Here is a 25,562-nt window from a genome sequence, read left to right as displayed (position 1 = left end):
AAAATAATTTCTATTAGGATGACCATATCACATGTATATATAATGTATTATAAAGTAAATATATATAAAAATAAAAAAATTATTCTCACCGATTCAAAGATATTAAGGGCCGTATTCAATAAGAAGCGAAAAGCCGATATCTGCGAAAAAGTATCGCCGATTGCGACTTTTCGCCAGGCGGAAACTTATTTCCGTATTCAATTCCATCCCCTTTTCGCGAACGCAGAAAGTCAATGCAATGTAATAGGCGAAAAATATTTGCCTCTGAATAGCAGGAGAAAAGAAGTGCAACATTTATACTTTGGGGTGCTAAGGTGGGGAAACCTCTCAGCACCCTTGGGACAGCCCCCAAAGGACAATTTCGTAAAAAAAAAAAAAAAAGTGAGGAAAGTCCCCAAAAAGTACTTTGAATTTGGGGGTAAAAAAGCACAAAGTGGGGGGACAAGTTCACAAACTAGCGAAGGTTCTGGGGGTGCTCTAAGAAGGGGTCAAGAGTTTTTGGGATTGCAGGTGCTTTTATGATGGTGGAAATACGCAAATATTAAAACTGCACTTAAGAGACATTAAAATATGCTAGCCCCCATTTTCATGTACCTCAAATTTGACAGGACTACTTATTTTCTCCAAAAAATACTGCTTAATGCCATTCTTCACCACTTATGCAAAGACGCTAATTAGTCGCAATTGTGCGAACTTAAGTACCCCAAACAGTTGTATTACGGCTAATGGGGCACTACTACATTGATCCCCAATGTTTCTGCATCTTTTTGGGGGGTTCAGGCTGATTTCCCAGATTCTGACACCACTTTTCGCCTGTTCTGACTTTGCGCGTCTTTTGGAACTGAATAGGGCGAGTCGCGGGTACGCACACAATAAATTTCCGCGGCTAAAATACGCAATGTAAGCAAAAGTTCGGCATGCGTAACTTTATCGTGTATCCGAAACTAACTGAATACGGGCCTAAGTGAGATATTTTAAAATAATCTACAAAATAGGATGCTGGAGACAATGATGTATGATGAGGACAATGGCTGGGGAGGCACACATGGAGATGGGTCTGAGTGCTGGGAGCCTGCCTCGCCCCCTACTCACTGTAACTGCCCTCACTACACTAAGCTTCAGTGTCCATTGATTTTCCTACATGCATCACTGTGTCTTCTCTTGCTTCTGCTGACTGAGCTCCGATCACTAAACACTGCTGTGCACTTCATGGTCACAACACATCCAAGGTGTCCATCAGTGCTCAAGGCACGCCCCCCATACTCAAAGGAATGCCTCCATTAGCTATTTCTGTGCCACTTATTGCCCATGTTGTAGCCTCGAACCCAGCTCTGCAAGCAGTGTCTGACTATACAGAAGCGAGGCTGAGCTGTTGCTGCCTCATCTCTCCTCTCCCTGCAGTCCCAGGGAGTTCCACAAAGATGGTGAGTGCTAACTATAAAAATTATTACAATAAACAAAGCAGATGTTTACTTCTTTGGGTACTTGTGTACTTTACGGACTCATTGCAGAGAGAACCCAATGAATGTTTTAAATGGTGCTTGTGTATTTTACGTTGTCCCCAATAAAGGAGAAAGCTATCCCCTTGCAGGTTGTCCCCACCTAAAGAAGAAAGTTGTCCGCTCGCCACGCTTCGGACTCAGTGGCTCGCCACAAGGTTGTATTCCCGCTCTATACCCACTTGGATGGAAAGGAATGACGCTGGACACTGGGAATGACGCTGGACACTGGCTGCTGACGTCAGGGGGATTTAGACATTACCATAATTGATGAGTGTAGGACACTTGGGTTCTCTCTGCAATGAGTCCGTAAAGTATCAAATTTCAGAAGTATGACAGGGGAGCCTCTGCCTCCCCTGACTGCACGTCCCTGGCTGGAGACAATTATAATGACAGGCAATCCTTCTTGATTAAGTCCCTTGTAAAGAACAAGACTTTGGTATAAAGACCCTTATTACAAATGACAAACTGAGAATGCCTGTCACTGTGATTTTGTGTGTGCAAATAAGTGGCCATAATTAAAGTATCTTTATTCAGAGCTCTCTGCAGCTCTAACTAATAGGTGAAATGCCTCCAAATTTAGCAAGTATACTATTCAAGGTATGGGGAAAAGGATTCCGCATAAATTAATAAGGACACATCTGTAGTTTGGGACTTTAAACATGAATTTGGAAGAGGAGTTTCACCTTTTCTCTTGACGTCCTATGACCACAAGGGTCTGAAAATGTACATGTGATTCTATCCAAGCTCCACTACTAAGCACTAGTAATGCCCCTTGTATAGAGGGTTTGTCCAGTGAATCCTGTATTTGTCCTCTTTTGGAATGATAAAATTCTAGGTCCAGGTGAATTCTGCAATATGTTCAGAATCAGCTGTCACTCACCGACAATCTCCGAGCGATCATCACTCAGCTGTAAGATACGTCCTCCTGCAGCCAACATTTACTAAGGTTCTTACAGTACATTGTCACTGTTACTTTCCACTGGCCCAGAGCTGTCTGCACTCACCAAGTCCCCCATGCCCTACCAGCTGCCTGTCATTATTCATATGTGGAGTGAGGTGTATATAAATCAGAGGAAATAGATGACATTAACAAGTGCATCTTATTTGCAGACAGTCTAGATACAGAAGAGCGTGGGGGTCACTCAGTGGTTTAAGTATAGCAGCTGATGGTGGCATATAGTATACTCAGTGGTCGAAGCGGAGGTATGGAGACACAGAGTGCACGCGCCGAAGGCATGCAAAAAAATGGGTGTGGCTATGCATCCATTTCTAAACCTGGTGCTTCAAAAGTAATGGGAGCCCGAATAAATAGAATTGACTTTAACCACCACTCAGAGGAATTCCCCCAAAAGGTTTTGCAAGAAAAAAATGCACATATTTGAGACAATTGAATTAAATGAGATGTGAATAGCGCCAGTCAATTCAATTGTTTTCCCCATGTCTGGCACTTAGTCGGGAGATGCGCGTTAGCAAGCTTTATGCGAGGTGTTCAGGCGTCCTAACCGGCATTTTCCAAATAAAGTGCTGGCTGCAATGCTGTCAGCGCCATGCTAAACTTAAGAGCATTGCGGCCGGGACTTTAGTCAGATTTCTGCTTGCACTCTCAGGAGGGTGTGAGCATAAATCCTTTAGTTGGACTAAAGGTGCGTACACAGTAGACTTTTTTTAAACCGCTATTGCCGATAACGACGCATAGTTACGAAAATTTTGTTTAATTGTCCAGTGTGTATGCACTAGATCGTTAACAATGTGTGCTCCCACGGGTTGTTAACGATATGCCCAGTCGTTTGTACTTGCAGTACAATCTGGGGATAACGTTTGCGATGCCATGCCAAAAGCAGCATGGCTGCCCCCCCTCCCCTGTCGTTCCAGGTATCGGCTAGTGTGTACGCACTTAACGATGCCGCCACCCCTGCCGGGTCCCGTCGCTGCCGATACCTACACACATCGTCTATTGTGTACACACCTTAACTGTGTGGCCAATTGAATAACTCCAGGAACCTGTTCCCAGCGCTATTCAACATTGCCCTAAATTGAATTGACCCCATTGACACCGATGGGAAAATAAAAAATACATAGGTCACAGGAAAAAACAAAAAAACTTAGGGCAGTATCCAAGTAGCCTGGATATATTTTCAGTGGCGAAAAACGGGGATTTTTCGACAATAATACCTGTTTTTCGCTGACGTTTGATGTTTTCACCCTATGCCAGTGGTTCTCAAACTTGGTCCTCAGGACCCAACACAGGTCATGTTTTCCAAGTCACCCATCAGGTGCACAGGTGTAGTCATTACTCACTGATACATTTTAAAAGATCGACAGATGGAGCTAATTAATTCACTTGTGATTCTGTAAGGAGACCTAGAAAACATGCACTGTTTGGGGTCCTGAGGACATGAGTTTGAGAACCTGTGCCATATCCCATTTGTTTCGGGTGAACAAATAGGATAATTTGCCCGAAAAAAACACATACGATCTGTGATAAGTTTACGGACCTATGTGTTTTCACCAAAAAGTGTCTGCATCGAGCAGGACTACAGTACTACGTGGATAGCTCCGGGGGATCCATTAGCGCCCAAATCACGTTCGGTGGTAAATGGATACCCGCCCATAGGCGTTGCATGAAAAATAAACATATTGGCACAGATAGGGAAATGTAGTGGGGTACAAAGGGGTGGTAAGGAACACACAGGTAATGAGGGACATATAGAAGGTGGGGTAGACAGAGAAGGTGGGGTACACAAAGAAAGTGAGGTACACAGAGGAGGTGGGGTACACAGAGGGTGGAGTGGAGGGGTACACAGAGGGTGGAGTGGAGGGGTACACATAGAAAAATATTAAATTAAATCTGGTATTACGTACCAGTTTCTTGCTGTCTCCAACTGAGAATTGAAAAGGTGGAGCAAATGCTTTACTAGGGAGGGTGGAAGCAACAGCAGTAAAAATAAGCTCCAGGGCTCAAGCGGACACACAGACTCAGTCACCCGAGCAGTATGAGGAACTGCCCTGTTACTCCCGTCACTGAATCCGGCAGGGGCCAGCCGAACACACACTGGCTGGCGGGCAGAAGGACAGGAGGAAGGGGATGAGGTAGAATGCCGGACTCTGTGCGGGGATGTGGCAGAGACCTTCCGGCAGTGGGTAAGGGGCGGGCACTGGCGGAGCAAATAGGCACCGGAGCCAGCTGCGCAATCTTATCACACACTGAGGCTGGCTATGGCTTTAGGGGGACGGAGCTGTCCTCCTGTGACTGACAGACTGAAAGCAGCGTCAGTCACTGACAGCCCTACGTCCTTGCAAATTATATTAAAAAAATGTTTAATGCTTGAAGTGCCGGTATGCCATATTGTTGCATACCGGAACACTTCGAGCACGGAGTATACTTGCAATAAGGGTATGTTAGCACTGGAGATAAACTATTGGGTTGTTCAATTACCCGTGAAGTCCACAAATATTCAGTGCAACAACGTTTACACTCGCCCTCTCGCAGCCTTAATTCGCAAATTTTTGCAAGTCTGAAAGCAAAAACTGCATATAGAACTTGCTCATGGCCCAGGTAATTGAATTGACCCCTAGATACAGGTACGATGGAATACTATATTAATAGGAATAAGAGGAATAATACAACTAGAAGGGGGTGGTATAGTAAAAGGGGAGCTTCAGTAAGGCACAACTAAACACCACCATTGCATATCCTATTTATTTTGACAAATTATGATAACCCTATTGTCACTTAATAAGAACAGACAAGTGAAAACCTTAAGGCATAAAGTAGTTTGGGTGTACACAACCGATACACTTTCAGTCAGCACAAAGAAAAGTACTAAATTTAGAAGTTTTTAACGGATGTATCCCAATTTAAATGTCTGCTTTCAAGCTTAATTGAAACAGCCACCTTAGTTCTAAAAAGGTAATAAAAGTGAAATGTGCAGAACATTTTAATTGGCGTTCATCAGTCTGCACTTTCCTTTGTCCTGACTATAAGATCAGACACAGTTATTTCCCTGTTCCAGAAAAAAAAAATCCCAAAACACAGCTGTAACACGCTCATTAATTTTAATAAATAACATCTGAAACTCAGGGTAGTCTGTACTAATTGCTTTCAGCACATTTTTAATGCACTGAACAAAGCGGAATGATCGTCAAAGGGAGAATTACTTTTATACACCGAAAAGATACTTTGGTCCATAGGAAAAAAAAAAAAAGAACCTTAAACTTCTGTAACTATTAAAATGGGGGCTTACTTTGAAATGGACGGTGTGTAATGGGGACATTTTGCCCACTGTTATTGTAGTATATAAAGGGACAAAAGTATCTCTTGGGCCAAAAAAAGTTGTCTGAGCGATTTGTATGAACAACCTGTAACTACTATAGTAGAAAAGTAGACATAGTCCAAAGTACAATAATTCTAGAATCAACAGTGAAATGACACTGACCAAGAAATCCTGAGCCCTTTGAATATTGTCCTTATGTCACATGGTTTGGCCTAAAGCCACGTCATTTACAGCAAAGTCTAATGGTCTATACTCCATACCCTTCCACCTGGACTACGCAGCTGCTTCAGTACTACAGACTGTCCTACTCTACAGATCAGGGGCATAGCTAGACCAATGGGAGTTTTCAGAATGATTTGCGCATGTGCAGTAGTAAATAATCGCTCAACTCTGCTAATATCATTGCAGTCAGTTTGTGCTCGCCTCTGAATCAGGATGATATCAGTGGCAAATGCAGGATTCGTAGAGGGGGTGTTTCCAAATGCTTGATTTTAGAGTGAGTGTGGCCAGCCCATGAAGAGGGCAGAATTAGCACTTAACCAGCTTTAATATGCTTCACACAAAGGGTATTGTGTATCATAATTCCAGCATATAGAGGACCAGCAATCACAGTAAGCCATTAGATGTGGCAGTAGAGCCATCCTGCATGAGCTGTATGTATTTATTTTAGATGTGGGCACCATTCCAGAGTATTAGAGCAAGTTCGGGAGTCTGGGGAAGCAGCAGAAGAACCTAACACTGCCCTGGACATACTGTATATGTACATATTGTGCTCTATAGCAGCACATCCCTAACAGTGCATGTTTTCCAGATCTCCTAGTTGGTGCGCAGGTTATTTATTACTGACTAATACATGTTAATAGATCCACATGTGGTACTAATTATTTAATTTGTGATACTGTGAAGAAAATGCAGTACTAGTAAACTTCTATTACATTACTATTTCTATTATGGTCATGGTGTGGGCTGGGGAGGGGGGTTTCCAGGCAGACAGAAACCCCCTTTGCGTTTGCCTATGGATATGCGCAAATGTGTGTGACTGAGTTGTGCATTGTATTATCATGTAGTATGTGTAGCTCTTTTGCTGACAAATTGCAGTGTGCAGGGGGAATTCCGTGTTTTATTTTGTCAAAGATTATTATTGGCCATCAGGATATACTTGCGTATTAGGCAGATCGCCAGTGGGAAAAATGATAAGACACGGTTTCTTCTTTTTTCATTTAGTTATATCAGGAGTTCTTTTCACAGACCATACATGATATTAATAAATGTTTACTGCTCAACCAATGACAATCCCAGCTGAACGGCGGTAAATAAAAGGAAAATCTAACTGCGCATGTATGATCAGTGTATTAATCAGAGTATGCTGCAGAGGTGATGAGGACTCAGTTGACACCTAATCAAAAGACAAAGAGAACCAAAGCCAATGAAGGCTGATATATTATTTAAATTTCACACCCCGCCAGCACGGTCTCTCAGCGATTAACAAGAGAGATTTCTAGTCACAGTGTTAATTCGCTTTCCAAAATCAAAAGCCTATTTTGAATGTAAACAGAATAAGGGCTAACCCTTAGGAATACAAGTTTTTTTTTTTTCTTTTTAAAAAAAAAAAGAAAAAAAAGATTTTTGTGGTAAAATCAAACAGATTTTAATTCTAATTTCATACATAAGGAAAATATATTTTACCAATATGGCAAGTAATTGTTGGCAATCTAGGCTGAAAATATTTTATTCTTTTGCCAAATTAGGATGAAAAAATTGAACACAGGAATAAAAAAAAAAAATCTTTTTTTTTGCAAAGAATGATGGTAAATCTGGCAAGCAATTTAGTGAATGATCTAAAAAACAAAAACAAAAAAAAAAACTTAATTTACTAAGTTATGGTATCAACATGGAGAATGACTCCCTATAGAGCAGTTACAATTTATAGGTTATTTATAATAATGTGTAGGAGCACTGATTTAACACTTGTATATTATGTTGTTCCATAGACATCATTTCTTAACAATGTCATCTTGAACTAAAAAAATTTTTTATTCCTTTGTTAGTAACAGGAACACTAAAGATGCCCATCACTTACGCGACCAGAGGCTTTCCTGGTTCTAAGGGTTTGAGAAGTTGCGTTATTTTTTCAGCATACGAGATGTCTATTATGTGCCAATGACACGTACAATTGAGATTAGCAGCATCGGACATTTCCATTTCGCAGCTATGCAAATAGATTATCAATAATGATGCAGAACAACAAAGCCAGAGTTAAAAATACAGCGGAGCCCTCATACACCTAGCCTCAATACGCCATGCAGAGCGAGACGTCTGGTGTGACTCTGCTCGCGACGAGCGTCTTTTTCGGTCAGTACATGCACCTAAGTCACAATGCGATATGACCAAGATGCACCAGGATACTGCACGGATTAATTTGATATGCGACACTGTAAATGATGATTGGAACTTGTCATTGAAAAGAGCATCGGCCGCTGCATCCTGGCGCTTCGTATATAGATCAGTCTTAGTCGCACAGATATGCAAATGTTACATATCAAATTAATCAGTGCAGTCTCCTGGAGTGTCTTAGTCGCATTGCATTACGACTGAGACATATTTTCGAGAAAGAAAGGCGCGCGGCGCAAGCAGAGTCACGTGGGACCTGGTGCGAGAGGGCTGTTTGGCGTGGCTGCAGCAATAAAGTATGGGACACATCTGGAGGCGTGAACAACCTGAGGTTATTTGAGTAGGGCAGACGAGAAACAGCTCTGGAAAGAATAAAACATGGCTGTTCTAATTTCAAGAGGAAACTTGAAAAAGCAACACATCCCTGCAATTGGAAAGTGTGGCCCCATTTGAAGACTAAGGACCACAGGTTAGCTCCTTGAAAAATATTACGATGCCCCGCCACAGGCTTATTATTTGATAAATATGTAGACCAACAAATGAAATATATAAAATATAAATGGATGTTGAAATACATTTAACTGGCAGAAACCTACCTGGTGATTATACGCAGCGGCATTAAAAAGTTACCAAAGTGGCAGACTTTCACATGAGACAGTACATTCCTAAAGCTAAAGGCAGACCATTGTAGCCAAATGGGCCACCTTAAGACTATAACAACTTACCGAGACAGGACCCGTGTTTCAATTAGCAGAACAGAGCTTTAAATACATTTAAAACAACACTTCTGTATTAGTTAATATTCATTCTAGCATCCTGCACCTGTGACAAGCCGTGCAGTTCCTTTTTCCTGCCTGGGGTGTTGCTCTCTACTCTGGTGCTTCTAGAATCTAGCACTCTGGTCTTTATCTCAAAAGTTTGTTGCATCAGATGAGTGTGCTAGAAGCACCAGAGCAAAGAGCGACACCCCAGACAGGAAAGAAGAAATGGTGCAGGGTGCTAGAATACTACTCAGTATATTTACTAAAGTGAGAGTTTTTAGAAGTGGAGATGTTGCCCATAGCAACCAATCAGATTCTAGCCGTTACCTTCTAGAAGGTGCTAGTTAAATGATAAGGACAATCTGATTGGTTGCTATGGGCAACATCTCTACTTCTTAAAACTCTCATTTTAGTAAATATACCCCTATGTATCATCTGAGAGAAGTATGGTATCTTACCATTTCTGAAGAAGTTGACCCCAGCTTTCCAAAATGTTCTCTGGGCATTCTTTGGAAACATCCCCGGTGCCACTCCAGAGTTCACTGTCACTTTCTGCATAAAGATTGGATTATTACATGGTGAGAGTGTTATTTCAAACACAAAGTTTGTACTTTAGCATTATTTAGTATTAATCATATGAATGCTGGAATTTTATAATCAAAAGGCAAATTCAAACATCACACTTTCCACAACAGTCAAAATGAACTGAAACCTTTACTTACTAATATTGCAAAAAATATTGTGTAGATCAGTGCCATGCAACCTAACACACTACAGAGGCAACACTGTGCGGCCTTCTAATCTTTAAAAAGGGACGCACATTACTCAATCTCAATAATAATTTGAAATCATACTTTTTATCAGTGAAAGAGACACCTATCTGTAATAATATATCAGCAGATATTTTAAACAAGCATAAGCAAACATGACCAAAAAGGAAGGCAGGAGCTGGGGGCTGCACGCTATGGTTCGTGGGCCTTATGCAGTCCTAGGGCATCCTGGTGCTCATCACTGGTGTAGATATATTTTGGACCAAGCCATTATTAGGGGATATTCGATTCAAAGCAATTTTTGCCCAACACTATAAATTTTCCTGAGCACCTCCATGGAGTGCGATGGCTGTAGTCGCTAGTTGCCGGTAAAATTATTGGATCAACAGTAAATAGCAGCCATCGTTATGTTCTGAACTGTCCCCTTAATGTTATGTTCCTAGAGTTCAAAGACTGCAATCTCATCAACACTGGTTCTGTCCAAATAACAGAGAGTTCCACTGTGTGCAAGATACAGATAAATGCTACAAAATAATAAACTCATTATAACCAATTATGTACAATTCTTAATCTGTAGAGAAAATAAATTAGCAAACAATTAAATGGGAATTTGAGACTATATAATGAACAGGTGTTTAGTTTACTCTAACTAACGTTTAATCAACATAATTAAATATAAACATAGTTTGAGCCATGAGACAAAATTTTACAACACTGAACATAGGGCCGTAAATATCTGTTAGGTCAAAACTGCCAGCCTACAGCAAAACTGTGATGTAAAATTATTGTGCTGGGCTGTGCCTGCTACGCGATGTAGTTAAGTTGCCGACGGACGGGATGCCGGCTGTTGAAATCCCATTGCCGGAAATTCCAACCAGGGACTAATCATAGGCGTCTAAATCCCGACGCCAGTTTAGATACTGAGGCTAAAATCCCAACAACCGGCATCCCAAACATAGGTATAGCGGGGCTGGGGTAGGTGTTGGCCGTTTTAGGCACCACAAGAGGGGGTTAGAGTTGGGCACCAGGGGGATGGGAGGAGGTTAGGTTTAAACACCAGTGTGTTTGGGGGGGAGGATTAGGCACTAAGGGGGTAGGTTTAGGTTTAGGCACTAACGGAGAGGGTTACAGTGCGGAGTGGGGAGGGTTAGGGTGCAAGAAAGAAAGGTTGGGGTTAGAGGCAGAAGGGGGAGGGTTGGCATAGTTACGTACCCCTGTTGCGATACTGAGCATCGGGATGCCACTGTCAGTATTTTGACTGCTGGCATCTCGACTGCCGGTATTTCATACCCAACCCGTCTGCTACATAACAATATCATTCTAAAAGTACGATAATAATATTTAATCCATTAAATGTACACTGTAGTCCTACAGAGAACGTAAGCTTTTTCCCTTGTAGAAGCTGCTTGCTGCAACTATGGGAGAGCTGTAGATATATTCAACACAGAACACTCAAACCCACATCAAACCTGCATTCAATATTTGGCCCCTTACACATCCAGCGTTGGCAGCACAGGAACATATAACCATCAGCCATAACATTAAAATCAACTGTCTAATAACGTGTAGGTCCTTGTGCCGCCAAAACAGCTCTGACTGGTCGAGGCATGGACTCCACAAGACCTCTGAAGGTGTCCTGTGTATCTGGCACCAGGACGTTAGTAGTACATCCTTTAAGTTGCCAGGTGAGGCTCCATCCCACAGAAGAAGTTCGATCGGATTGAGATCTGGGGAATTTGGAGGCCAAGCAAAACCTTTGAACTCTTTGCCATGTTCTCCAAACCATTCCTGAACAATTTTTGCAGTGTGGAAGGACACAATATCCTGCTGAAAGGGGCTACTGCCATCAGGGATTACAGTTGCCATGAAGGGGTATTCCTGGTCTGTGATGCAATGTGTGTTCTGACACCTATCATAGCCAGAATTAACTGTATCAGCAATTTGTGCTACAGCAGCTCTTCTGTGGGATCGGACCAGATGGGCTAGTCTTCGCTCCAAACACACATCAATGAGCCTTGGATGGCCATGTTCCTGTCGCCGATTGTCCTTCTTTGAACCGCTATTGGTACGTACTAATAACTGCATAGCAGGAACACCCCACAGGATCAGCCATTTTGGAGATGCTCTGACCCAGTGGTCTAGTCATTACAAATGCCCTATACAATTCACTGCATCGACTGCTGCCTACCACATGGCCCACTTTCTTCTTGCAGATGTGCGTTGGGACCGGCGACCAAATAACTCCTCAAAGTTAGACAACAATGAGTTTACCAAGGCACAATTCTCTTCAAAGTTAAACCTGACATCGCAGCCAGATTACTCAAGCTCCTCCCTTGAATCAGAGTCCTGGCCCTCTGCCTCCTCCATCACACAATCCTCACCAACTGGATCCCTCTCTTCTACTCCCTATCCTCTCTTACCTTACTCCTGACAACCTCCATAACAAATAAATACACAAAGTACACTTGAAAGCTAACTCAAAACATAAATACACACACTCCCCAGAGACACACACAAACACTGACATAGGGCTCAATTCAATGCAACGCGAATTGATTAGTGCCTGGAAGGAGCTCCCGGAGCTGTTCAATTCTGCGCGCTGTTAGGTCGGGGAATGACCATTCTCGCGCCTTAAACAGGGTGTTCAGGCGCAAGAACGGGCATTCTAAAACTTAACTTCCCTGCGCAATGCTATTGCCGCAGCGCTAAGGGCAGAAAACAACTCCCCTGTACTTTTGCTGGATTTCTGCTCACATCCCAGGAGAGATTAAAATTAACTTATACTTTAGACAAACACTAAACAATTATTACTATTATATCTAAATGTAAAAAGCCCCCAAAAACTAGATTTTCTAATTCAAATGCAAAAGATTACACAACGTAGTACGAAGGCAAATTAGGTAATTTCAGAGAGTTTTCAATTCAGAAATGTCGATTTCATTTTAACCCAAAGTATTCCCTGGGCACATGCATCGCTCTTAGATCTGGCTCAGACAGACAAGTCCCAACCAGCCCAGGTTGCTGCAGAAAAATAACTGTAGGTCCTATGGGAAGCTTATATGAATTATCATTATGTATTGTTGTGTGGCTAATTTTAGACATGAAGTGCAATATATCACTATGTATTTTATTTCTGTATGGTTACTTGTGTAACCCATAGCTCCCCTGAAAGGGGAGGTCAATGATAAGACAGGAGGAGATACCAGCAGCAGGGGGCTGTCCAGTGCAGCATCAGGTAACGAAAACATGTCTGAGATGCCGCTACACAGGTTGTGATGTTGTAGAATAGTGGCTTTTCATACACTGGGCCTGATTCCTGCCGGATCGCAGCTGCGATTACGCATGCAGTTCTGCTGCGGAAATATGCTAATGTTTGCAACTGCTCAGCCAACATAGAGATGCCCACTATCGCTTTCTGTGACAGAAATTGCAACTTTTGTCGCACGCAGTAAGAACGCCGTCGCTGTGGCTAATTTATGCGCGCCCGTTCAAATGGACAGGCACGCCTGCATTTCTGCAAGCACTCCCCCGTCACCCCCAAACGCTGACGTCCCATCACTCACTCTGCAATGGCTTTGTATCTGCGTACGTGATCGCAGTGCAACCGCGTTACTGACCTGTGCAAGGCGGTGCATACGTATGCACCGTACACACCATCGGCCGATCTGCATACGCTGTTGCAATTGCGATCAGAGATGAATCAGACCCACAGTGAGGAGCAGGAGAAATGCAGGGGAAAGGCAAAGGAGGAGGTACTGTAAAGCTGGGTATACATTAGACAATATGTTGGATGATTTGGCAATTTCCAACTGATTGGAACAACAAATGGTCCACATTGTCCAGTGTGTACACACTATTGCGCGCTCCTGTGAGTCGTTCGTCACATCTGCAGATCTGTCAATATGAAGATATCGTTAACTATCTTGAGCAAATCGTGCAGCGCGTACGCACTACTGGACGACCAGGCAATATGTTAACGTTATATAGTTAACGATCTAACAACCAAACGATGCAAGATATATTGTTTGGTCGTTTGATGGACTGCACAGTGTGTACGCACTATATATTGTTTGCTCAAGAGTTAAAGGGAAATTGGGAAGGCCATCGCATCGTTTGCACATCGTCTGATGTGTACCTGGTTTAAGAGTTGCTATTGTCTGGTCGGCAATCGCCCTCAGTAGCCAGAGATACGGAAACAATTTGTACTTACTGCTGCTCAGTCTTGGGGAGAAGAACATACACACAGCAAGTGCGAGTACTGTGTGCATCAGAGCCCTTACAACAGACAGCAGGACCAAGAGATTAAGAGACGATGAAACAGAGGTACATCCCCGACGAACAATGAGGGCCTGGCTCCGGCCCTGATGGACAGAGGTCATTAAAAGGTACACTTGCCATATATGTTAGCTTCTCCATCCTCATCCATGCCTCCCGTATGCATTTTCTTGATTATGTGATTGTGCCCGTAAGAATGTCACCCATCTTTACTAACACACTAGCCCCTGATCCAAGCAAAAATCAATTGATATTGATTTTGATATGATAATATTGATATACAGGTTGAGTCTCCCATATCCAAAATGCTTGGTACCAGAGGTATTTTGGAAAAAGGAACATTCCGTATTTTGAAATATTTGCATATCATAATGAAATATCTTGGGAATGAGCCCCCATTATACACACAAAATGCATTTATGTGTTATATACACCTTATACACACAGCCTGCGGGTAATTTTATACAATATATTCGATAATTTTGTGGCTCAAGCAAAGTTTGTGTATAGAAAATAAATTAATTTATGTTTCATATACACCTTATACTCACAGCCTGAAGGTAATTTTACACAATTTTTTTAATAATTTGTGCCTTAGACAAAGTTAGTGTACATGAAAAATCAAAGGTTTCACCATCTCAGTCATGACAAAATTATTCCGTGGTTCAGAATATTACATATTTCGGAATATTTGGATATGGGAGACTCAACCTGTACCGCTTTATTCTTCTTCCACTGAGCAAAGTCTATTACCCTGCTTAATAGTCATATAAGGGGTCTTAATGACACTGCATTTGAAGTGTCATTATAACATTGTGTTATTCATCTTCTACAGCACTGAAATTGCTTTGGTCATCTATTTATTATATTGAAGTTACATTACTCTGCACCTTTTATAACATGACAGAAATTAAACTACTTGCTGTACACCACTCACTAATGTATTAGGTATCAGACCATTAGGTTACAAGGACTTCAAATAAATATGCCATGTGACCTACTGCCCTTGCCTGTGAGTGTGCACCGGAGTTTCCACATGTTTCTTTAGGCAGTCAGGAGTGAGTTTCCTCAGTTGACTCCTGGTGAACTTGTTAGGATCTACAGAAGGGGTAGTCAACTTGTGGCCCTCCAACTGTTGTGTAACTACACATCCCAGCATGCCCTGCCACAGTTTTTATATGCCTTAATAGCAAAACTGTGGCAGGGCATGCCGGGATGTTGAATACTCCTCATCTACAGTGTTTGGATGACTCAGGTGAAGGCAATGTACTGAGATATCAGGAAAATATAAGGGAACCTAACTTTGACGTTTAGCACTCACTCTCTTTCAGGTGCATTGAGACACCCCACAAGGAAGGGTTACAAATGTATTTGAAGCTACACAAATAGATGGTCCAATTTAAATCAGGGAAGACAGGCTAGTAAAGTTTTCCTATAATTGTAGGGATCTATTATTCAGATCTTCCTTAAGCGGAGCATTTGGACTTTCCCCTATTCCTTAGATATTACAACGCCACACACATTAGAAAATTGATGGCATGGCACTCTAAACCATTTACTAAATGATAGTCTGACCTCGAGACTGACTTAGTTGCTGTGGGTCCGTTCTTACATATTTCCAGACTTATAGCTAAATACACAACAGCCCACACTCAAAAGTTTTCCCAGCTTTGACAACCCATAAATGACCCACCTCCATGGAAGGCTTTTGCATGCATCACCCCAATGACAGAGGCTCTATAGGTCATCTATACCACACTATCTTGACTCCTGAATCACCCCCCTTATTTGCACAAGATAGCTTGGGAAACTGACCTTGGGCCCACATATAAATTGCTATTCTACCATTAAATCTTCCGTAAGTGTGTTAATTGCAGAAAATTATATTGAGGTTGTCACTCAATGGTACTTCGTGCCTCATCGGAAATAAGATCCCCCACAGAAAGCTTTATTGGCAATAACACTGCCCTAACTCCAGCTTAGCTACGCGCCCCATCACAGCAACTCTCCAAACAGGCTAGTTTTCCATACTGCCTGTGCAGCAAGATATTAACTCAACTGTAATTGGCTCATCTCTCGCATGGAATACATCACTGCCCTCCACAACTACTTGATTAACAAAGTTTGGGAACCTTGGTAACCCCCCCCCCCCCCCCTCTATGTCCTCTCCAAAATTTGCTCGACCCGTTCTCCCCCCCTCCCCCCCATTCTTTTTCTACTCCTCTGGCCATAAAACCTCCCTCTCCTCCTCATACTAACATAAGGTACTAGAACTAGGATTACTTACACTCACTCATATAGCTCTTTAATATCTCCATACAATACTCATTCCTCATCCCCATATACCATTCTATTACTCCTGAACCATTACCTATATTGTTTCTTCTTTTTATATTCATTTGTTTATTCATGCAAGCCATAGGTTTTGATCTGTGATATTCTGATGTCTGTGGTATCACTAAAAAGTCTACACAGGGCATCTAATAAATATATTCTTGCCCCTTAACTTCCTAATTACATTACCTCTTATAAGCCAATTGTGTACCAGAATTTTTTATAGCATGAAATTAATATTTTATGTTGTGTTGTCTGTTGACATTGTTACCTTTGTTTAATGAATGTTTCCTAGAACTGTTATATGCTCCTCCCCCTACTTTCTCTCTTTCCTACTTCCTATAACATACGAACAAGAAATTCCTATCACCAACTTCAAATCTGTCAAAACCGGATAATTGGCGAAGACAGAATCTGTTTGCAATTGGAATCTGCGCAATGCTATCTTGTAAAGGGCGTCAAGACTCCATCTTAGAAATAAAATCTCACAGCACTATTTTGTAAAAAAAAGGTACATAGTCAGCCTTCCTCGAACACAGGCAGACAGTGTTTAACACAAACACTAACTTATTAGCATTTGGAACCCTATACAAAGCCCATCTTCAACCCAAAACAGGCAGAATAAACAGGGAGGCTCCGACAGCACAGCTGGAAGCCTCCTTCCTGTATGAGGATTAAATTCACTGTATAAACACATTTTGCAATTGCAGTTTAAAAACATCAGAAAAATACATGTGTGCTTGTGTGTGTGTATATGTGTGTATATATATATATATATATATATATATATATATATATGTGTGTGTGTACATGTGGCCCATCATGCATGGACTTATGTGTATAATATCACACACAGACTTATATTTGAAAAGTAGCAAAATTCCCTGCAACTCATACACACAATGTTAAACAGAACACAGTCAGTTTTTTAGTGATCCTTCCCAAAATCATACTGGCATGGCCACACACACACATAGATGCCCTTCCAGCTTAGTGCTGCTCGCTGAGTGCCCCACCGACCCTCAGACGCACAACGCAATTCAGTGCTGTTTTCCCCGCATACATACATTTAAAAGCAATGGTCCCGTAACGCAAAAAGGATAATTATTACTTGGTTTAAACGCAATGTCAGTATATAAAGAAATGAATGTTTTCTGTAACTATGGCATAGTAAATGACAATTGGACTGTGTTTGGAAAAGTACTGATCTACTCTGTTTCCACAGCGTTCCGGTGACATCAATATGAAGATCAGAACATGCGGCTATGAAATATGAATGTTAGAGAGAATAACTATTTGAAATGTTGTTTGCCATAGCAGCTTAAGTTTTGCATGTGGGGGATGCAAAGGGAGGTTGGAGACCTTTTGTATCCATTTGGAATTGTCCAATAAATGCCCTGTAACAGATTTATAACTGGGACTAGGATTTAATTAGCAGTAGTTCAGGTAACCAAAAGGATACTCCCTTTCTGATGACCTCACAGGTAAAAGGGGGCGGGAACATAGCATGCACATCCTGAGAATACACAGCCAGCAGACACACTTGCAGATTCTGGGAAGAGAGAGGTTCACTCTCTCACAAGACAACGGAAAAATGGGTCTCAGGTCCTCTGGGTTATAGCTAAGTATAAATTGTGCAATATTTAGCCTATTTGGGTGTCTGTAGCTATGTTTGGTGTTAATCTGTTATTAGCTTAGCATGGTGTGTGGTTTGTAGTTTTCTAAGGATATTCATTAGTCTGTGTTAGCATACAGTGGATGATATGTTATCTAATCTGTACTCTTCATCTACACTGTAGGGTACAATAGTCTGTTATCAGCATGCAGGAAAGGGATTGATTATGGAGTTTTTGTAATATTTGTAAATGATTGATGCTGGTTGATTGAGATCCCATGTGTTCTGTGTTAGGGCCTTCCCATGTGTTCTGTGTTAGGGCCTTCCCATGTGTTCTGTGTTAGGGCCTTCCCATGTGCTTGAACAAGATCTCTGCTTGGGAGAGATAGGCTTGGTATGTGTTGTGTACTCATGAATGTAATCATAGGGTGGTATCAGTTATATATTATGGAAGTTGAATTAATAACAGCTTTGAATGGTCATAAGTAATTGCCGTGTGGGTCAGATAGGTATATTGTCTGCAGTTTATTAGAGATGGCTACTTCCATGTGGGGTGAACAAAGGGAATTATAATTCTACCCAGTTATGGTGTTGTATGGGTCAGATAGGTATATTGTCTTTATTATAACTGTGATCATTTATGGATGTATGATTTACAGAGTTACAACTTAATGTGAGTTTTCAAATTGGAGTTTGCCTAGGGATCATGAGGCTTGCAAACAAAGGAAGAGCATGTGCTTCAGCCCTTCCCCCTCCCCACGGTCTAGTGGGTACTGGATGAGGTCTGTTGTAGGATGGTATTGTTGTATATTGGAATCAGCTTGTGTTGTACATGTTGGAATATTAAATGGTGCAGTGTTTGCCTGATGTGTTGGCATATGATACCCAGCTTGCATATTTAATTAACTATGGCATTATGGGAGATTTCAATGAGGTAGCTTCATAATGGAGTTTGTTTGTAGACCATGCGGTTTGGACAATAGGGCAGGAAGCATTCCTAAACCCCCCCCCCTCACACACAAACACACACACACACCATCACCAGCCATCTTGAACATGTGCTCCCAGCAGACATTGATATCGCTCTCATTGTATTTTAATGTGTCTCTTTTTCTCTCTCTCTGTCTCATATTGCTCATTGTATTTTGATCTTTAATAACCGTTTCATGTATTTTAACTGTACCTTATGACCTAATGCTTGTACAATTTATTTGCGCTCATTATTAGATCATAGCGTTGTAACATCTGTACTTTTACCTGAATAATAATCTTTAGCGCTTTGGACCGCTATTCAACTGTCTCAGTATTCCATTAATGGTATAATCAAACACAGCGCTAATTAGCGACATCTTGTGGTTTCAGAAGGTATAGGCAGGTTTTGTCTTAGAGGTTCTAGGCAGGTGAATCTTAGAGGTTTATAGGCAGGAATGTATTAAAAGGTTTATTGACAAATTCAACAAATCGCTACCATTCTCAGAGAACAGCACTATCTACAAAGTACAAGGTTTTACATTTATTATGCCCACCTTACATTTCACACTTCAATAAACAAATTCCAGAAAGATGACTCAAACTAATGTATGGTTCATGAACCTGCAGCAATAAATTGAAGAACGAAGCCATGCAATGTTGTTTCGTCAAACATAATTTCCATGGAATAAATAATGAGAGTTACGGTAAAGTTTACCTTTGTTAAATCTCTTTCTTCGAAGTCCATAGGGTCCACAGGGATACCTTGGGAGTGTAGGTGGTAGTTAGGACCGGACACCATACAGTTAAAGCTTACAGCTCCCAGGATGCTCGGGTCCTCTCCCCTAGACCCTGCCCCCGAGCCTGAGGCAAATCAGTTTGTTAACAAGCCCAAGGCTGGAGGAGGATAGGAGAGAAGGAAGACTGGCACACAGAAGAATCACACTCTCACAGATAGGAGACGGGAAACCGGTGACCAGAAGCACAACCCATAGCAGCCAGGTGCATCAGGGTGGATGCCCTGTGGACCCTATGGACTTCGAAGAAAGAGTTAACAAAGGTAAGTTAATTACAATGCTCATTTTCTTCTTCAGGGTTTATAGGGATCCACAGGGATACCTTGATGGTGTCCTAAAGCAGTATTCAAGGGCAGGGACGCTTCTGAGCTGAGAGGAGAATCCTGCTCCCAAAGGAAGCATCCTGAGAGGCAAAGGATTCAAAGGCATAGAACCTGGGAAAGGTGTGGACAGAAGACCACATGGCCGCCTTAAAAGCTGTTCAGCCGAGACGCCACGATGTGCTGCCCACGAGGCACCCACAGAGCGAGAGTTATGAGCAGTGACAGAGGCCGGCTCAAGATGGTCTGTCTGGGTATAGGTCTGTGAGATAGTCATGCAAATCCACCTGGCCAGAGTGTTTGTTGGCAGGCCAGCCCTTCTTGTGAAAACCATAAAGGACGAAGAGAGAGTCCGATTTCCTGACAGAAGCAGTACGGGCTATGTAGATCTTCAGAGCACGAACCGCATCCAAGGAGGCCTCACCTGCTGAAAGGTAAGGAAACTAGAAGGCCGGAACCACAATTTCCTCAGTAAGATGGATACTGGATACCACCTTGGGAAGAAATCCAGGGCGAGTCCGAAGAACAGCCCTGTCCTGATGTAAAATCAGAAATGGGGAGCGACAGGAAAATGCCCCTAAATCTGACACCCTTCTGGCCAATGCTATATCCAGAAGAAACAGTCTTAGCCGTGAGCCACATGAAGTCCGCAGAATCTAAAGGCTCAAACGGAGAACCCTGAAGGGCCTGGAGAACCACTGACAAATCCCATGGAGCCACTGAAGGAACAAGGGTGGTTGTATGCGGAGGACACCCTGAGGTGTAAATATCCATCATGGCAGAAATTTTATGCTGAAACCATATGGACAAGGCAGAGACTTGCACTTTAAATGAACTAATACAGAGTCCTTGGTCCAATCTGGCTTGAAGGAAGCCCAGGACTCTAGAGACCCTAAACGCCTGAGGGTCATAACTCTTAGTGGCGCACCACTGAAAATAGGTATGACACACTCTGTGATAAGTACGCGCAGAGGCCGGCTTACAGGCCCTGAGCATAGTCTGAACCACAGAGCGAGAGAAATCCGTGGACCTTATAAGGGATGTCTCAAGAGCCACGCCGTCAAAGACAGCCGATCCAGGTCTGGGTGGAGGCAGGGACCCTGAGATAAAAGGTACGGCCGTTGAGGAAGCAAATACGGCATGTCTATGGAGAGGCTCAGAAGATCTGGGTACCAATGCAGTCTGGGCCAAGCTGGTGCCACCAGTAGGAGCATGCCTCAGTCTTGTTTGACCTTCCCAAGAACTCGAGGAAGCAGGGAGACCAGAGGAAAGAGATAAGCCAGATGGAAGGTCCACTGTACTGACAATGCGTCAACGAAGGTTGCTTCGGCATCCCTTGTTCTGGACCCGTACACCAGTAGCTTGCGATTGTGTTGGGAGGCCATGAGGTCCACCTCTGGTAGGCCCCATTTGTCCACGAGTTGAAAGATTTCTGGGTGGAGAGACCATTCCCCTGTATGCAAGTCAGGATGGCTGAGCAGGTCCGCTTCCCAAGTAAGTACTCCCAAAATGAACATAGCGGAGATGGCCGGGATGTGTCGCTCGGCCCATGCGAGAATGCGTGCCACTTCTGCCATAGCCGCCCGACTGCGAGTGCTTCCCTGGTGAATTATGTAAGCCACCGCCGTGGCATTGTCGGACTGTACCTGTACAGGTTCGCCCTGTAGAATTATCCTGAGCCTGAATGAGGGCTCTGTAGATGGCTCAAATACATTGACTGGCAGAGATGACTCCACTCACGTCCAGCAACCCTGAAAGGAGCGTTGACCGGTCAACTGCACCCCATCCTTGGAGACTGGCGTCTGTTGTGAGGAGAATCCAATCCAGAATCCAAAAGGGTCGCCCTTCGGTCAGGTGGGACGTCTGTAACCACCAAGAAAGTGACAGCCGAATCTCTGGAGAGAAAATCATTGTCTGGAATCTGATCCTTTGAGGCAATCCGTTCCATCTGGAAAGAATCAGGCGTTGTAGTGGCCTGGAGTGGAACTGGGCTTATTCCACCATGTCAAAGGTGGATACCATGGATCCCAGAATCTGCATAGCCGCATGAATAGACACTCGGCGGTTGCATAGGAACCTGCCAAGGCATGTTTGAAGTGTAGCAGTCTTGTCCTCCGTCAGGAATATTGCGTAGACTGTGAGGATAACACAGGACGCTTGGCAGATCTACAAGGTATGGGGATATCCCCTTGTAGCATAGTCTGAAAGGCCGTAGCAATAGCTGCCAGACTCCGCACAGAGAAGGATAGGGTATCAACCCACGGAGGTGGAATAGGAGGTACCTGAAATGTCTGTACCTGCTGTGGCAATCCCATAGGAGGAATTACAGCAGGGAAAGCCAGGTGGTCTGCAAGGGATGCCAGCGCCTGTGAAAAGGAAGCCCAGGGAGGCTCCTGGGCAGGGGTTAATGGAGCTGATTGACCTGGTGCCGAATAACAGTTAGCACAAAGGCCATCCTGAGTTAAGCCAGCAGCATAAGATTTGCATATGAGCGCAACAGGTGCAGCTGATTGTTTTGTACTCTTGCCCTTGTTAGACATAACTGTAGAGCACAGAAACATACAATATGGTACTGAGCAAATTACTGTTCATGTATGCAACAGTATACACCAATTATATGTAACACACACTATGGCACTGGGCAATAGGCAACTGAATGTATGCACAGTGAACCAAATATATGAGTGTGTGAGCAGTATAGAGATCCTGCCAGCGTTTATAGAAAAACTGCAGGATATGACAGCCCAGGTTAATGGCACAGCTAAGTGCACCTAAGCAGTATGTGACTGTCTTCACCGCTGATTACCTCAGAGTGAAGTACATAAACCCCCAATACATTGATATGCCAGGGTTTCAGAAAGAGAAAATGAATGGGACAAACATAAGCTGACAGATTGAGTATAAGTACATACAACAGCGCTAGCAGTAAGTCACATACAATGCATAAACCTCTATACTGTAATGTGTGCACGACTTTCAACTACACAAAATCTATGGGCAGGGACCCGACTTCTGGTAGGCTGTAGAGCTACTTAACCTGACTCCAGGGAAAGGTATGTAGAGGGACCGGACCCAGCATTTCCCCAAGAACAGCTGTGGCTTTCACTATACAGAAAATGGCCATCGGAGCTCTCAGAGGGGGCGTAGCCCGCTGACAAATGCAATTCAGGATGACCAGACCTTGTAGGAATGTCGCCCTGAGCTAAGGGGAGGGGCCACTTTAAAGGGGAAAGCAGACCTCTCCATGTTGATTTTTGACCACCGGGACCCGGTCTTCCCACACCTCTGTACCCTGGTGGTCTAGTGGATCACGCGGACGGGGCCGGTGTGCACACTCAGCGCCTCTGGTCTGTGACCGGAGGCAAGAATGCCACTCCACGGGTCACCGTGAGCGATGACCCGCCTTACCTGTCCCCTGACGTCCGGGCTGCAGCTAGCCAGGTCCCCACAAAATCACCATGACTTGCACGCAGGTGGCAATGGTGTCGAGGTATCCGGAGGGGTGATGGAGCAGCAGCACAGACGTCCAAAGGACAGTCTGATGCTGCATGCTCAGTTGTAAAAAAGAAATAAAGAATAAATCATATATCATGTATAAAAAGGTGAACCGACTCCAGTCGGACACCACAAAAAACTGATTTGCCTCAGGCTCGGGGGAGGGGTATAGGGGAGAGGACCAGAGCATCCTGGGAGCTGAAAGCTTTAACTGTATGGTGTCCGGTCCTAACTACACCCCAAGGTATTACTGTAGATTCCTATGGACCCTGAAGAAGAAAATAGCATGTACATATAATGAATGCAACACTATTCTCTTTAGCTACACTGAGACCTCCTTCAATGCTTAGTGTGGAAGCTGTCTTTAAAGCACTTTATCACGAGTATGCCCATATGGCATTCTTACTACCATCTACATCTTCCTGATCAGTAACGTCTCATCTTTATCACATGGAATAACAGCGAAAGGTGGCAACCATTTTCTCACAGCTCATATACAGCAACCGCACGTAATGATTTCACTCTGCATAGACCACAGTCTGCATGCCAAGTTCTCATAACCATGACCGCACTACACTCACCATGTTCCAGAACAGCCCATGCACTGTACCTTGGGAGACATGTTCTCATACCCCTTCATACCATGTTCTCACAGCTCACGCACTGCTATACCCTGGCACACCATGTTCTCACACCCCATGCACTGTACCCTGGCACACCATGTTCTCACAGCTCATACACTGTACCTTGGCATACCATGTTCTCACAGCCCATGCACTGTACCTTGGCACACCATGTTCTCACAGCCGATACACTGTACCCTGGCACACCATGTTCTCATAGCTCATGCACTGTACCCTGGCAAACCATGTTCTCACAGCTCATGCACTGTACCTTGGCATACCAAGTTATCATAGCCCATGCACTGTACCTTGGCACACCATGTTCTCACAGCCGATACACTGTACCCTGGCACACCATGTTCTCATAGCTCATGCACTGTACCCTGGCAAACCATGTTCTCACAGCTCATGCACTGTATCTTGGCATACCATGTTCTCACAGCCGATACACTGTACCCTGGCAAACCATGTTCTCACAGCCGATGCACTGTACCTTGGAACACCATGTCCTCACAGCTCACGCACTATACTCTAGCATACCATGTTCACACCCCTTGCACTGTACCCTGGCAAACTATGTTCTCACAGCCAACGCACTGTACCTTGGCACACCATGTTCTCACAGCCGATACACTGTACCCTGGCACACCATGTTCTCATAGCTCATGCACTGTACCCTGGCAAACCATGTTCTCACAGCTCAGGCACTGTACCTTGGCATACCATGTTCTCACAGCCCATGCACTGTACCTTGGCACACCATGTTCTCACACCCAATGCACTGTAACCTGCACTCCATGTCGTGTACACTGGCAAACCAGGTCTCTCACACTATGCACTGTACCCTGTCATACCATGTTTTTACACCCCTTGCAGTATACTCTGGCAAACCATGTTCTCACAGCCCATGCACTATACCCTGACACACCATGTTCTCACAGCCCATGCACTATACCCTGGCACATCATGTTCTCATGGTCCATGCACTTTTTTTGTAGTTTAAATTATGCAGAGCTTTTGAATTGAACAAATATTATGCAAGAAAAATAAGTCAGTTGCAACACTCACCTTCCTCTGGCTCATCTTCCTCCTGTGGGGACATTAGTCCACTTGTACTTGTTGGGCTTGTAGGCACCTCCACCATTTCAGACTGCCGCTGCAAGCTCAGAACTTCATAGATTGAATCTCCTGAACCTTTACCTCCAGACTAAAATGTGAAAGTATGGATAAGTGAATGGCTGCAACAGTATTAAAATCAAAAGGTACATTTTAGCTGAGAGGGGTATCAAATATCCTAATTTACCACCAATAGTGTCCGGAAACAAATATAAATATATATAGACCTCCTGAATCTATCAGTGTTTGTTACAACTCTAAGGTATGGAAACATGTCTGCCCTTAATTACACTGACTCTATAGTGAACAATTAATCCAAT

General features: G+C 43.4%; 1 protein-coding gene across 2 annotated transcripts in view; it reads right to left on the bottom strand.

Moving 5' to 3' along the window:
• RABGAP1L (RAB GTPase activating protein 1 like) overlaps positions 1-25,562 on the bottom strand; it is a 427,010-nt gene that overhangs the window by 283,714 nt on the left and 117,734 nt on the right. For both annotated transcript variants that reach the window (XM_088479336.1, XM_088479337.1), the window contains exons 11-12: positions 25,195-25,333; positions 9,387-9,480 (exon numbers count right to left, since the gene is read on the bottom strand). In XM_088479336.1, coding sequence (XP_088335462.1) covers positions 9,387-9,480; positions 25,195-25,333 — 233 coding nt within the window. The remainder of the gene's footprint in view (positions 1-9,386; positions 9,481-25,194; positions 25,334-25,562) is intronic.

Source organism: Taudactylus pleione, unplaced genomic scaffold, assembly GCF_031769625.1.
Source record: "Taudactylus pleione unplaced genomic scaffold, aTauple2 ptg000230l, whole genome shotgun sequence".
NCBI classification, from domain to species: domain Eukaryota; kingdom Metazoa; phylum Chordata; class Amphibia; order Anura; family Myobatrachidae; genus Taudactylus; species Taudactylus pleione.
Note: the sequence above shows the minus strand (reverse complement) of the source record. Positions and strands in the feature narration are given on the sequence as shown.